Source organism: Gallus gallus, chromosome 1 (genome assembly GCF_016699485.2).
Source record: "Gallus gallus isolate bGalGal1 chromosome 1, bGalGal1.mat.broiler.GRCg7b, whole genome shotgun sequence".
NCBI lineage: Eukaryota > Metazoa > Chordata > Aves > Galliformes > Phasianidae > Gallus > Gallus gallus.
The window spans coordinates 114,384,099-114,399,001 of NC_052532.1; the positions used below are offsets into that span (position 1 = coordinate 114,384,099).

Sequence of the window (14,903 nt, forward strand, 5' to 3'; positions counted from 1 at the left end):
TGTCTTTGCTTCCTAAGGAAGGCTTCAGCTTGCTGACAGGACAAAAAAAAAGGAAGAGAAAGCAGACAGGGCCTTTAGCAGGGCTCTCCAGGCTGGTTCAGACAACATCAGAGTTTCTTCTAACGGAACAGCTGCAAAGTCAACATCCCCAGCCTGAGCTGCTGAGCACTGTCTTCAGTTCCAGCATCACCCACCTCCTCCTCGGCATCAGTGAACCACCTCCTGCTCGGAAGGGAAGGAGACACCAGGTCTCCCTTCTCTTCCCTGCCAGGGGACGGGAGCACCAGGGCCTTTCTCCCTCCCAGAACCTCAGCTTCGCTGGGCACAGCAGCCCAGCCATCTCTCCTGTAGAAGTGACTCCCTACCCCCTGCCCCCTCCAGGCCTTTGGGAGCTACCCAGAAGGGGATCCACCATCCTGCCTTACAACCCCAGAGGCTCCCACCCTTACCTCAACTGCTCCAGGGCCAGAACCACCTTGAGGGGCACTGGGGAGACTGGGGTGCCCAAGCAATACTTCTTCAGCAAGTCCTGCAAGTCCCAGAGAGACACGGTCAAAGTGGGCAAGGGGCAAAGCGAGAGTTCTTCCGCCAGACCCACAGGCAGACACAACTGCCACACACCAGCCCCATCACTCGCGCATTTCCCACGGAGGCAGTGCAGGATGCAGCAGCTGCACAGCTGGTGGACCTCGCCTGCTGCCCAGCCGCTGCCTGCCAGCACCCAAGGTCCCCGCCAGCTGGAGATGTGTGGCTGAGGGACACCTGTATGGCTCCGGGGAATTGAGCCTCGTAGCACAGCCCAAAACTCCGCTGCAGACAGCCCTGGCTCTAGGCACTCACCGTCAGGATCTCCAGCAGCTTGCCCTTCAAGGAGGGGTTAAAGCAGGCAGAGTCACCCGCTGCTTGGAAGGCAGAGCTGAAGTCCATGATGCTCTGCAGCAGCGCAAGCGTGTTCTGCAGGTCCTGAGGCCCAAGAGAGAAGAACATTCTTTCAACTGCGGGAAGGGCCAAGGGCTGCAAGGGGAACACGTGGGGGCAACGCTAAGGGAAGGGCTTGCATCTTCATCTGAGCACAAACCAGTCCCCGAGGGACTTTTGGAAAGAGAAGGCCCATCTCAGCATCCCCCCACGTGGAGGGGCTGCAGCTGGGTGCTCAGACAGCCTGGCACGCTACAAGCTCTCACCCGGCAGCTGCAGCTGTAGAGCAGCAGGATGTTGCCCACGATGTCTCCCTCCAGGCGGGCAAGCAGCTGTTCTTTGGAGGCACGCAGTGCCAAGCTGCCATGGGCACGGATGAGAGCGCTGCGGGTGGCCTGAGCTCTTCTACTGTCCAGCTCCATCTGTGTGGGAAGAAATGCCTTGAGACACTCGCTCAGCAGCCCCCGGTGCCCGCGATGCACCTGGGCTCCCAAGTGAAAATAAGGCAGCAGAAAGCCAAGATGGAAATGCGTAACGCTTCACCTTCTTGCGTCTGGAAATCCTTCCCTTCTGGCCTCTGCACAGCCTGGACGCAAATGTGGTGAGCGTGTCCAGGACTGTGTGGAAGTTGCTCTCAGCAGCATGGCTGAGAAGAGAGATCATTCCCTGCACAAAAGAACAAGGGGCAGTTGGCGCAGGCCTGAACCTACTGGTACGGCCAGCCACAGTGGCCGGGCTGGTCCTCGCCTGAGGGAAACAGCAGCAGTGAGGAGATCCAAAGGCCCGGAGCAGGGCCAGGAGAAGCGCTCTGCCCAAGGGACAGAGCGGGGATGCTGGCAGAAGCTGGCTGGGAGGAGACCTCACCTGGGCCTCAGAAGGCTCCTCTGCATTTGCTTCCTCCAGGTGTTGCAGGAGCTTCTCTTGGATGTGGAGGACTTCCTTACAAGCTCCCAGCACTGTCCCCAGAGCCTTGTACAGGAAGGACTGCATGGGAAGGGAAGAGAAGGGATGGGAAGGGAAGGGAAGGAAGAAGCTGAGATGTGGCAGCAGCCTGACCTGCTGGGAGAGGGCCAGGTGGGAAGGACCCACGCTCCCTGGGAGACGCTGAGAGCAGGTGCAGGGCCGAGCTTTAGCCACCCCCAGGCAGTTTGCAGGGAAAGGCCCTCTGGGGGGCACGGGCCAGGGAAGCAGCGTGAGCGGCCCGTGTGAGCAGAGCACCACCCGCAGCCCCTGCGCCAGTTGGGCACCTGCGGCTGCACCGCTGGGTAGAGCCGGGGGGAACCCACCTTTTCTCCAGAGCTGCTGGGAGAGCTGCTCAGCCACCGGCTCAGCTCGCAGCTCAGGCCCTTGGTCCAGGCCTCATCCTCCATGGTAGCCAATGACGCCCTCAGGAACTGTTGGAGAACAGGAGAAGCCAATGTTTCCTTGCCCTTTGCCTCTTCCCACATTCCCACATCGCCGCAGTCTTCTGGGGAGAGGTGACTGGAAGAGCAGTCCCTCTCCCAGCTCCCCCCAGCATTCCCTCCCTCATAGCCGCCTGCTGCTCTTCTCCTAGGACCCCTCCTTGCGCTTGGGACAAAGAGGAAGAGGCAGCACCACAGAGGCGTGCGGCCGCTCCACAGCAGCATTTGAGAGGCTGTTCCTGTCCCGTATGGGAACGGGGCTCCTTGAGACAGGCAGACACTTCTCTGCACCGTGCCTTCCGGCAATGCTGTACCTCTAGGAGGCGCTGCTCCCACTCTGCAGAGTCCGGGAAGCTCTCATCTTTCCCTGCACAGCAACAAGAAGCAAAAGACCCTTGCTTGGGATCAAGCCACAAAGGAAGAGCTGCTGCAAACCTGGTTTGCCTGGGCACTCGGCACTGCCAAACTGGGACCTGCACACCCTACGCAATGGCCTGTCCCTCCCCACAAACACTGTCCCAGCAGGAACACAGAACTGCTCCAAGACTGCTATCTGAGGGGACGTGAAGGGCCCATCTGTGCCCTGGAATGGGCAGATCCCCAGGGGGAAAGGTCCCCGGGCCTCAGCGCTGTCTCCCTGGAATGGGAACAGCAGCAGAGCAAGTGCTGGGCTGCAGGCAATGCTTCCCCTCTGCCACGCTGCAGAGCTCCATTTTCACTCCCCCCCCCTTCCCTGCCTCCGCCCCTCCCTCCCCACCAGCACTTTACCTTTGAGGCACTGCAGCAGCAGGGGGATCTCAGCAGCCCACATGGCCCCCACAGCTCTGTGGATTTTGCCGTGGAGGTTCAGCATGAGGAGCAAGGCAGCGGCCTGGAGTTCGCTGCCTGCAAAAGGGCTCCCTGCCACCACCTGAGTGAGAGCAAGGAGAAGCAGGGTCACTTCTGCAGCAAGAGCAGCAGCTTCTCCCAGGAGGGAAGCGCAGCTTGGCTCTGCCCTGGCAGGCAAGGAGCAGCCAGCAACTTTGCCCGTGGTGCTGCAAGCCCGGGAAGAGAATGGCATCCCCATGGGTGAGGCAGGTGCTGGCGTGCTCGGCCATGCTGCTTCCTCCTCGGGGCTCACGGCACCGGCCTCTGGAGCATCTACTCACCAGCAGGCGTGCCAGCAGTGTCTGGGGAGTCAGCAGTGGGCCTGTGGGGAGAATGAAGTGCTGAGTGAGATGACGAGACACGCTGTGCTCCCCCACGTGCACCTCCGCTGTCCATTCTTGGTGCCGTCACGGGTCAACAGAGCTCACTGGGGGAGTTTCTGCTCCTACCTTGAAACATGGAGCTGAGGAAATGGGGATCCAGGTCTTCTATCTCCCGCACCATCAGGTCCCCTCTCTCAGCCAGTGCTTGGACACAGCGAGAGACCGGGATCAGCATGCCGGTGTACTGGGCTGGCACCACGTACAGCAGCAGCCGGGGCCACAGGAGCTGTAGGGAACGAGGCGGTTGAGCGTGTCAGCTTTCCTGCCTCCGCTCAGAGATGAAGAGGACTCTGTGAATTTCCCTGAGTCTTGTGTGTTTTAGAGCACATTGGAGGAGAGACCGGGGGTGTTGGAATGGGATGTGGAACACGTGGTGTGAAGGCAAGGAGTGGCAGCAGGTCAGATTGTGACTCACTTTGCTCATCCCGCTCGCAGAGACATCCAGTGACCCCAGGATGTCCATACACAGCTCTTGGAGAGCTCCTTCTTCCTGGGCTTCCTGGGCAGAAAGGTCTCCGGCTGCCTGCACAACAGTGTTGTGGGAACACCGGTTACTCTGAGTTCTCAGGAGCCTCTCAGGAGGCTCAGGTGTGGCCCCACCAGTGCTTCTGTGCCAGCCTCTGAGCAGCACGGGTCTTCCAAAGGAAGCTGCTGCCCGGTGTCCTTACCCTTCTTGCCGTGGTGCGGCTGAACTCACTGAAGATGTGCCCCACCACATCCCAGGCTGAGCAGCTCCGGGCGTTAGCACTGAGCACATCCTTGATGAAGTGCAGAATGGCCCTCCTCACCTGTCAGGAGTCAATTGTGGGTTTGATTTTCCTGCTCAGAAGGCAAAGGGAAGCCACGTGCTCACTGGGGCAGCCCTTTGGGCATGAGCAGAGACAACAAGAGCAGAGGAGAAGCCTTGGCTCCTCAGGTGAGGGCCAGGCCTTAGCACCAGGCCGTGCACTTTCCATGCACTGCACAGGGACCCGACCGCTCCACTCTGCCTGCTCTCCCCACAGGAGCCATCGCAACCATGTGGACAGTGCCCCAGCACCTCCCTGGGCACCCCAGCCCTGCCTGTGTTGGCAGCAGCATCACCACCCCGACAGCGCTCTCCTTTCCCAAATCAGCTCACCTGGATCCTGGGGTCGCTGCACAGACACTGCACAGCCTCCACAACCTGGGGCAGCTTCTCTGTCATCATGGGCTCTGCAAGAGATGCGCAGAAGCATGCATGGAGGCACAGCCCAGATGGCAAAAGGGATCCCTGGAAGTCCCAACCTGTGGTACTGACCATCAGAGCGAGCCAGAGCAGCGAGCAGACCCAGGGCTGCCACGCATCCAGCCTCCCTGTCAGCGCCCAGCTGTGACTGCAGAAACTGGACCGTTTCCTCTGGGCAGATCCGGGCTGCGGGGAGGAAATCCCGCACTGTGTTAGCAAGAAACTCGCACCCATTCCGGAGGTTTGTGAGAGAGGTTTCGGCCAGGGCACCGCCAAGCATCGCCAAGGCTCCTCTCCTTACCCTGCAGCAGGATGCAGTGGGTCAGCTCTGCTCTGTCCGCCTCGCTGTGCTCCTTGGTGTCATCAGAGAGCTGTGGGAACAAGGTCCGTTGGAGAAAATTGTATCAGTATTGAGGATAGAAAAGAAACTTTGCTGCCAGCTCTCATCTCCCTTGGCACTCTCAGTGAGAGGACATGCAGACAAAACACAGCCTGACCCACAGCATCCCTGGGGGCACACACACGGCTCTGGAGCAGCCACGGGCATGCAGGAGCTAAGGCTGAGCAGCCGGCAGAGGCTCGGAGCTTTGCAGTCCTCCTGAGACTTAGCCAAGAGGGAAGCTGCTTTGGGCGCAAGGATAGGCTCCCCTTACCTGGTAGAACACGGCGCTGGTGATGGCCAGAAACTTGTCCTTAGGGATGACAGATGGAACTCCCTCTAAGGCCTCCAGGAAGACACTGAGGCTCTGCAAGAGACCAGGAGAGGAAGAAAGGGCTGAAGCCACCTCTAGCCACTTGGGAGCAGAGAAACTGATTCCCAATGGTTTGTCTGCTGGGAGAGCTCCCGCACAGGCGTTCTGGTTTGTCCCCGCCTCCCAGCAGCACCAAGAGAGTCCCTCTGCTCTCAACCGAGCCCTGTTTGGGCATCGGTTGCAGGCACTTCCCACCCAGCAGCCCTCTTCTCCCCCATCAGATGCAACTGGACGTGGTCCCCCTGGTTGTTAGCACAGAGCTCCTCAGGCACCAGAGCCCCACAGCGGTGGTGCTGGTGAAGCCTCCCAGCCCCAGGAGGTGGGCCGCGGTGACTCCTGGCTCCCTTCTGGCTCCTGTCCGGGTTGTTCCTTCCTTGACTGAAGAGCTCAGGAAGCCTCAGACCTCCCTTGGACACCTATTCTGTCTTTCTCCAAGGGCTCCTGGCCTCCTCCCTGAGTCCCACCGACCCCTCGTGGCACTTGCACGAGCCCCACATCCACACTGAGCCCTGCAAAACGTCTCACCTTGGTCACCCTGCAGGTGTCTTGGACCTCCTGATATGGGTGCACGAGCCAGAGGAGCTGCTCCCAAACGTGCTCTCGGCACAGCTCTTCTCGAAGGAGGACAGCCATCATGGCAGCCACAGCCCCGAGGACGGCCTGTTTGTCCTAGAGAGGGATGGCAGAGGCTCAGCGTCAAAGACCGAAGGTCTGCCCTTCCTACAGGAGGGCTTTCTCTTTCCCTTCCCCTTTCCCATACCCCCATGCCCAGTAGGAGGTGGGCTCTCTCTGGAGGGCAGGGAGCTTTTCCCCACACCTTCATCCCCAGCTATTCCTGCCACAATGTTGTGACATGGGGCTGCTTCCTGGCAGGGAGATCCAGCCCCAAAGCACAAAGCCAGTTTGGGGCCCTTTGCAGAGCCAGCCCGCTCCCTCTCATCACCCTTCTGCTCTCAGCCCGCTGGGCACAGACAGAGCTGCCGACACGGATGTCCCCGCTGCCATCCCGGGCTGGGAATGCAGCACTGCTCACCTTTTCCTCCTTGCAGTCCTGCCAGTTCCTCAGCACAGAGAAGAAGAGCTGGGAAAGATTCTGGTGGATCTGTTCGATCTCCATGGCAGGCCAGGGGCATTGCTTTCCAGAGCACAAGTGAACCTTGACTCCTTCCAGCCACTGTTTCACAACTGAAAAAAAACAAAACAAAAAACAAATGAATAATTCATTAAAAAAAATAAAATTGGAAAAAAAAAAAAAAAGAAGGAAAAAAAAAAGGATGAGAGATTGAGAGAAAAGGGAACCTGTGAGAATCTGCAGCAGGGCGAGGTGCAAGGACTGCCCCAAGCCCCTCCTGCTCTTGGCCGGCACTCACCAGCACAAGCAATGCGCAGGGTCCGGCCGCCTCTCACCCAGCCCACCACACTGCGCAGGCCAGCCAGCATCAGCCACACGAAGGGGATGCACTGTGGAGCTGCAGAAGGGAAGGAGAAGGCCATGGTCAGAGCCCCGGCAGCGAGGGAGGAGGGGCTGCAGCCCTGCATCCCCCAGCTCAACGCAGATCACGCGCAGAGGGGAGAGACCCCTTCAGGAGGCTGAGGGCACTCTACCGTAGCTGGTGAACAGTTTGCTCAGGGTGAGGAGCACAAACTCCTTGGACATCTCCCCCACGGCCTTCAGGTGGCCCTGGAGCTCGGCCATCACCAAGCTGAAGTGAGTCCGGGCCAGAGCCACCAGGACATCGCTGGCAGCCATCCTCACGCTGTCAGGCACGCCCTGAAAAAGAGTGACTGGTGACACGCGGCACAGGAGACTGCCTGAGGCCTTCCCTTGGAAGGGCTAAGCCCCTGCTGTCCGCCAGCAGAACACCAGCGCGGGCAGGCGGCTCCCTTTGCCGCCTTTGGGAGTGACCCCTCACCTGGGCTGCCGTCAGGTCCTGGGACACCTCAGCCAGCAGCCGGTTCACCACTCCGCACGGCGGGCGGCTGTCACCTTCCCGCAGGACGTGCTCCAGCTCGCAGTACGCCTGCGCTCGGTCACCCTGGGGACAGGGATCAGTCACGTTTTGCTTTGCCCTTGTTCCCGGGGAGCCGCCCGCTGCCACCCATCGCTATGCCGATGTGCTGCCAGGGCCTGGCACCCACAGGGCCGTGGCACTGGGGCAGGGCAAGGACTGATGGTTGGATGTCCCCATCTCACCTCCTTGTCTTGCAGGCGCTGCAGCAGCAAAGTCACGGCACAGGGGGGGACAGGGCTTGCCACCCTGCCTCTGGCCCTGCGACGTGTACCTCTGGGCACGCAGCCCACACAGGCAAAGAGACCTGGAAGGAAAGAGCAGAGCAGCTGCCACTGGTGTTGCTTGGAGCCAGGGCCGAGCATCCGGCCAGCTCAGGGAGGAACCCAGCCCCTCCCACAGCGTGGGGTGGGCTGTGCCGGCACATGTGTGGTCGGCACGGAGAGGGGAGAGAGCCTTCCCCTTGCTGAGATACCGGGGAAACCACGGTGGGCGGCTGCACTCAGCAGAGCAAGGACAGTGCTAATGGCATGCCCTAAACAGGCGTTGGTGGCACACGTGCTCGGGCAGCATCATGGTGTCCAGAGAGGTGGAGGGACCTCACCTCGAAGGGCTCTCAGCCGCTCCATCACAGCAGGAAATCTCCAGGTAGACACAATGCTCTCTCTGGGTCCTCTTCCTGCGCCTCTCGCAAGAGACTGAGCCACCGCTCCCACCGCTGCCACAGGGGTGGAAGAGGCAGCCACTGTGACATCACAGCGAGGAGTGTCACCTCACAGAGAATGACGTGCCCTGGGCTAGGGACCAGCCAGCATGCAGGGCAACCTTGCAGGCCCCAGAACACAGCACGTTTTTGTGACGCACTCAGCTCTGGGGTGGACGTGTTCTGTGCTGGATCAGGGAATCACCTCAGGTGATGGGGTGAGGGAGAGCCCCTGCCAGGCAGCAGCTGCCAGGTGCCATTGCTCAGCATTGTCTTAGTGACTGGGGACTCCATACAAGGAGGCACTGCAGCCCCCATTTGCTGCCCAGACAACCTCTCCAGAGAGCTTTGCTGCCTTGTGGGGGCACGTGTCAGAGACGTTAAGGAGACTCCACCACATGTGATCAAACAAGACCACCGTCCACTTGCTGTCATTCAAGTAGGGTCATGAGAAAATGGCAGAACATCAGAAAGGGACTTTGCATCCCTTGGAAAGACGCTAAAGGGATCGGGAGAGCCAGGAGTGTTCCCCTCTGTCCTCCTGAGCTCCCAGGAGGGTTCTCCTCTGTCCTCCTGACTGGTGACTGGGTCCCAGAAGGAAGGAGGAGGACAGAGGAGGTAAATTACTGGCTGAGGGGACGGTGTTGGGATCGAGGTTTTGTGTACCCTGATCTTGGGCACGCCTTTGAGAGACCAGGTGTGAGCATGAGACGGAATGCGACTGAGTAGCTGGGGCCAAAGTGCTCTGGTGAGCAAGCTGGCTGGGCTGCTTACCAGAGCGTTAAACAAGACTTGATGGAGGAAGGGGGTGGAGTTCCTTGTGACAGAGAAGGGCCTGGGAATGCTGTCTTTTTTAGTAAACTGTGTAGAAAAACCTCCCAGTTGTCCAGTAGGATTCCAGTAGTTGCGAGGACTCTTCAGAGAAAATAACATTGCCAAGAGCCCGGCTTAAACCTTCCTGCATCCCTCTAGAGATACCTGCACCCTCTGCTTCCCTACAGTGCCCGTATAGCAATGCACACCACATGGGGAATAAACAAAAAGAACTAGAGATCCGTGCGTGCTTACAAGGATGTGATCTCATTGCAATCCCAGAGACATGGTGGGACAGCTCACACAAGTGGCATGCTGTTGTGGGTGGCAAGGCAAGGTGAGGTGGGGGACTTGCTCTTTATGTGAGAAACTGCTAGAATGCATTGAGCTCCACTGTGGGAGGGGGGGGGTGGGGGGGGGGATGATGAAGAAGTGGATAGCTTGTGGGTAAGAATTAAGGGGCGGGCTAACATAGGTGACACTGTTGTGGGTGTGTGCTACAGGCCACCTGATTAGGAGGAGGTTGGGATGCAGCAATCATGAGGTAGTGGCGTTCAAGATCTTGTGTGGAAGAATCAAAGCAATAAGTAGGAGTGCTACCCTGGACTTCAGGAGAGCCTACTTGAAGGTATCCCACGGGCTAGTGTGTTAGAAGGTAAGGGGGCCCCTGAGAGCTCATTGGCCCTTTAACTCCGCTTCTTCCGAGCTTAAGATCAGTTGTGGAAGACAAAACTGGTTTGTTTTTTTTTTTTTGGCTCAAAGTTTGCTTTGCGAGGCCTTTCTTGTGATAAGACTCTAACTGACAACCATGAATTAATCTAGGGGGGCAAGTGGTGGGCGTCACCGCGCCACAATACTTCTGCTTATGACTGTAAAGATAAGCAGAAGGACCAGCAGTCTTGTTCAGGGGGTGTGGCTTGAAAGAGCTGACCACTGCAAAAGGTGATAATGCTTGCGCGTGGCAACGCAGGCACCACTCCCTGCTGGCTTACGTGTTGGGGCAGGTGTGCCATGCTAACAGAGAGAAAAGAAGAAGAAGACCAAAATCTGAGAAACTGGGGATAAAAGGCCCTCACTAAACTAAGGACTGGGGAGAAGAACTGCCAAAGAAAAGAAATCTTTGACAGAGTGTCATGGTTTTATGATTTTTGTTATCACTATTCCACATCATAACATCATGAAAAGCATGGGGAATTAAAGAGTTAATGGGACTGACAAGGGTTCTGTGGACTGACAACTTTCCGGATACCTGGTTCTCAGAAGAGAGGAAGAACTACATACCCCAGAGGACTTTGCGTTCAGTGGGGAAGATAAGACCCCCAGGTCACAGGACTTGCTCTCTTTCTCTCACTGCCTGGCAGTGTGCGGTTGTGCTCCCCAGCTGTTTCACCTTCAATTCCGAGCAAGGCCTTTGGTTTTGGACTCTCTCTCATTTTATTTGATTTATTAGTCTCAATTCCAATTATATTGTACTATATTGTGTTATCTTGCATTCTGATCTCATATTTAGTAAAATTTACTTTATATGAAAACAACTGTATCCCTTAGATCGTTGCCACTGTTCTGTCTTTGGACCCAGCTCCCATCTCCCTACACACTCCCTTTCCCTTGTTGAGCCGGTGGGCCGGCGGGCCTGCTGTTTCCCTGTCACAGACACGGATGGATCTAGATAACTCCGTGACATGGAGGAATTCCCCGAGAGGGGAAGAAACCTCTTTGGAAGAACCCCCCGGGGCCTGCTTGCTGCAAAGCTTCCTGGCTTTCTCCCATCCCCCACAGTGATTGGAGGAGATCCTGAGATCAGTGGGCATACTTTTATCCACTGCTCTGGATACCCTCTCCAAGCAATTGGAAGAGAAGAAGGCTATCGGGCGCAGTCAACATGGATCTACGAAGGGAAGTCATGCTTAACCAACCCGACAGCCTTCTCTGATGTCATCACTGGCTGGGTAGGCGGGGGGAGAGCAGTGGATGTTGTGTGCCTTGACTTCAGCAAGGCATTTGACACCGTATTTCACACCATTCTCTTTATGAAACTTAGAAAGTGTGGGGTTAGATGAGTGGATGATGGGTGAATTGACAACTGGTTGACTGGCGGAGCTCAGAAGGTTGCCGTCAGTGGTGTGGAGTCTGGTTGGAGGCCTGTAACCACTGGTGTTCCCCGGGGGTTGGTACTGGATCCGATCTTGTTCAACATCTTCATCAGTGACCTAGGTGAAGGGATGGAGTCCACCCTCAGCGAGTTTGCTGAGGATACAGAGCTGGGAGGAGTGGCTGACACACTGGAAGGCTTTGCTACCATTCAACCAGACCTGGACAGACTGGAGATGTGGGTAGAGAGGAACCTGATGAGATTTCACAAGAGCAAGTGCAGAGTCTTGCGCCTGGGGAGGAATAACCACGTGCATCAGTACAGGGTTAGGGGATGACCTGCTGGAGATAAGCTCTGCAGAGAAGGACCTGGGTGTTCTGATGGACAACAGGTTGGCCATGAGCCAGCACTGGTTCCCGAAACATCAGAACCATGCTCACATACATATAACTAGGTGATCTTCAAAGTTTCTTCCAACCCAGACCGTTGTATAATATTTGTAGTGTATGTTTTGTTAGATGGATGTGGGCTGTCTGAACAATCAGATTAAAGCTGCAAGCGTAAGTGCTCATAAGACAATTGATGAAGTACTTGATGGAAATTTCTTTAAATAATACAGCTCTTTTAATTTTGTTTTTGTTTTAAAATTAATATAGTAGCGTAAGTGTAGAGAGACATTTGCTAGTTAGTGTAAATTTTCACTGTGATCATACATGCTTTTCTCTCTCACATGCCCTGCCTGTGCTTCCCTCCCCTGTAATCCTTACAAGCCTTCAAGTAAGCTCTGTGGCAACTCAGTCACAGAAAACACGATTGTGATCTTCCAGGGCACTCAGAGTGTTCCCAGAGTCCTGTTTTGTTGTTTGTTTGTTTTTTTTTTGCCACAGGGCAGGCTTGCTTCTGGTTTCCCTAAAGAAAGTGATAATATTTCCATTGTCTCAAACACGATCCATAGGCAGAGCTTCTCTTAAGTGTACACTATTCTATGATTCTATGATCTCGAGGGAGGTGGGAGGCAAATGGATGAGGCCAGGCTCTTCTCGATGGTGTGTAGCGATAGCACAAGGAGTAACGGTCTAAAACTTGTACGTAGAAAGCTCTGTACTGACACGCAGACGAACTTCTTTGTGGTAAGGGTGATGGAGCACTGAAACAGGAGAGGTTGTGGAGTCTCCTCCTACAGAGATATTCAAGACGCATCTGGACAGCTAGCTGTGCGACCTGCCACAGGGTTCCGGCTTTAGCAGAGGAGTTAGACTCAGTGCTGTCTTGAGGTCTTTTCCAGCCCCCGTGTTTCTGTGATTTCCTCGTTACCCTTTGCCTGCAGTCACCCACAGTCCCCAGGCGCATCCCAGCAACTGCCAACTGGAATGAAAGCCGGTAACTGGTGGCCATCTGTATTGTGTCCCTCCTTCTGGTTTACGAGTTGTGTCTCTCTGGCACCGTGGGCCCCTTCTGACACAGTGGGCTGTCCCTGTGCTCAGAGGCAGTCCTTCTCCTCCGGCAGCCACAGAGTGCCATGGCCCTTGCTCAGCTTCAGGCAGTGCCACGGCACAGCTCTGAAATAGACTTGGGCAGGAAAGTTCTGTGCTGCAGAACACTGTGGCAAGCCTTCTGTATTGTGGTGGGGTTGTCCCCTGCTGCTGTTCCCCTCTGGCATTACTGTGAAGTTCTATTTGGATAATGACAAAAGCTGTGGGGCTGCTCACACCCTGTACCCTTCTGGTACAGGGAGGCCTCCAGCACCCACAGGCCGCAAGCATTGCTCACTGGTTCTCTTCTGGTATGACAGCACTGTCTGCCTATTACTGCTGCTAAGACCTTCCTTTTGCCGTGAAAAGGGATTGCCTCTGCTAAATCCATCCCATGCAATTAGCACGTGGTTCTTGTGGTTTCTTTCTCATACAATCTCAGAATCATAGAGGTTGGAAGGAATCTCTGGAGATCATTGAGACCAACCCCCCTGCTAAAAGCAGTTCCCTACAGGAGGCTGAGCAGAAAAGCGTCCTGGATCACCCCCCTCAAGATGCTGGCCCCACTCTTTTTAACATGCCCCGGGATACCATTGGCCTTCTTGGCCGCAAGGGCACACTGCAGGCTCACGGCCAGCCTGCTGTCCGTCGGGACACCCAGGTCCTTCTCTGCAGAGCTCCTCTCCTGCAGGTCAGCCCCTAGCGCAAAAAATACGCAGCTGTGCTTTCTGTTTTGCTACAGGAATTAGAGAATAAGTTTCAAGACTGCCAAAAATTCATCCACTTCTTTGTTTCTTTGCAGCTCCATTTTCCGATGACATAAATACTGGGTGATACATAAATTACTGGGTGATTTTCAAATGGAACGTGTAGAGCTGCAATCTAAAGCCTGTTCTCTTTATTAAACAGTAAAAAAATTAAAAAAAATTAAAATAAGTTTTGTTACTTATTATATTATCTGATGCATTTTCTGAGGGCTGCTCTGAAAGTAATGCCTCTCATTGTATGGTGTTGGCCCATGACGTCAGAGGCGGATGCTGGTGGTGTGGCAGTAGGGGCCAAACCTTCCCACCGGTATTCCATGACGTTATTGCCGTGCGACAGATGGCAGCAGAGGGGCAGTCTGACACAATGGGTCTGACGTGGAAGTGCACGTGAAGCAGAGGTGTGTCACTGAACTCCTCCATGTGGAAAAAATGTCACCCACTGACATTCATCGACGCACACGGAGCACTGAAGACGACCAAGCAGTGGATGTGAGCACGGTGAGGTGGTGGGCAGTGGCAATAGCAACAGTAGGTCACCTCTGCGGGTGCAGATTGTTACAAGCACGGTATGCAGGCTCTTCTTCATCACTGGTGAAAAGGCATAGCTCATGGTGGGGACAGTTTTGTAGCTGAGAATGGGAAGAGGTTTCAAGAGGGATTACAGCTCGACTATGTGGAACCATTTTCAAAGTGAGTTAAAGCAGGATCTCTTTCCAAAAGTCGGGCAGCCTGTATCTGGATGGCATAGATGTTGGCATTAAGGGGCTGCATGGCCCTGGGCAGCTGGGAGCAAGTCTGAGCCTTGCTGCCACTGGCGCACGCACTCACACAAACAGGTGTGCACACTGTGCATGCGTGCAGACACGCACACGCACGCACGCACGACCCTGCCCTAGTGACAGAAGATACAGAGAAGACAGTGTTACTGAGTGCTTTCTCTGTCTCTGTCTATACTGCTGGAGGCTGTCCTGAGGAGCCCTGTACCCCTGAGGCCCCAGAGGAAGTCGGGATCAAGGAGGAGTTTGCCTCAGTTGTTGAGGACTGGGTTAAGGAGCAATTAAGCAACCTAGACATCCAGTGGTCCTGATGTGATGCACCTGTGGGTGCTGAGGGAGCTGGCAGAAGTCATTGCTAGGCCACTCTCGGACATCTTTGGTAAGTTGCGGGGAACAAGATACTATAGACTGATCAGCCTCACCTCATCCCTGGAAAGGTGATAGAAAAACTTATCCTTGGCACTGCCTCTAGGCATATCAAGGATAAGAGGGTCATTAGGGGCAGTCAGCATGGCTGCACCAAGGGGAAGTCATGCTTGACCAACTTGATAGCTTTTTATGAAGAGGTAACCAGGTGGATAGATGATGGTAAGGCAGTGGATGTGGTCTATCTTGATTTTAGTAGAGCATTTGACACCGTCTCCCACGGCATCCCCGCAGCTAAACTGAGGAAGTGTGGTCTGGATGATTGAGCAGTGAGGTGGCCTGTGAACCAGCTGAAGGAAGAAGCCAGAGAGTTGT

At 55.7% G+C, this 14,903-nt stretch overlaps 1 protein-coding gene across 1 annotated transcript in view; it reads right to left on the reverse strand.

Annotated features, from left to right (window-relative positions):
• Nucleotides 1–8,647, reverse strand: part of LOC107055619 (maestro heat-like repeat-containing protein family member 2A) — an 11,394-nt gene extending 2,747 nt beyond the window's left edge. The window contains exons 1-24 of the mRNA XM_040654054.2: nt 8,144–8,647; nt 7,725–7,846; nt 7,444–7,566; nt 7,136–7,301; nt 6,901–6,999; nt 6,564–6,715; nt 6,056–6,199; nt 5,432–5,524; nt 5,080–5,149; nt 4,851–4,964; nt 4,692–4,765; nt 4,240–4,359; nt 3,987–4,094; nt 3,638–3,797; nt 3,470–3,510; nt 3,090–3,231; nt 2,636–2,688; nt 2,205–2,312; nt 1,783–1,902; nt 1,462–1,584; nt 1,185–1,340; nt 841–963; nt 450–529; nt 1–32 (exon numbers count right to left, since the gene is read on the reverse strand). The exon at nt 1–32 is cut by the window's left edge and continues 104 nt beyond it. Of these exons, the coding sequence (XP_040509988.1) occupies nt 1–32; nt 450–529; nt 841–963; nt 1,185–1,340; nt 1,462–1,584; nt 1,783–1,902; nt 2,205–2,312; nt 2,636–2,688; nt 3,090–3,231; nt 3,470–3,510; nt 3,638–3,797; nt 3,987–4,094; nt 4,240–4,359; nt 4,692–4,765; nt 4,851–4,964; nt 5,080–5,149; nt 5,432–5,524; nt 6,056–6,199; nt 6,564–6,715; nt 6,901–6,999; nt 7,136–7,301; nt 7,444–7,566; nt 7,725–7,846; nt 8,144–8,168 (2,548 nt within the window). The 5' untranslated portion in view covers nt 8,169–8,647. The remainder of the gene's footprint in view (nt 33–449; nt 530–840; nt 964–1,184; nt 1,341–1,461; nt 1,585–1,782; nt 1,903–2,204; nt 2,313–2,635; nt 2,689–3,089; nt 3,232–3,469; nt 3,511–3,637; nt 3,798–3,986; nt 4,095–4,239; nt 4,360–4,691; nt 4,766–4,850; nt 4,965–5,079; nt 5,150–5,431; nt 5,525–6,055; nt 6,200–6,563; nt 6,716–6,900; nt 7,000–7,135; nt 7,302–7,443; nt 7,567–7,724; nt 7,847–8,143) is intronic.
• Nucleotides 8,648–14,903: the final 6,256 nt, after the last annotated feature.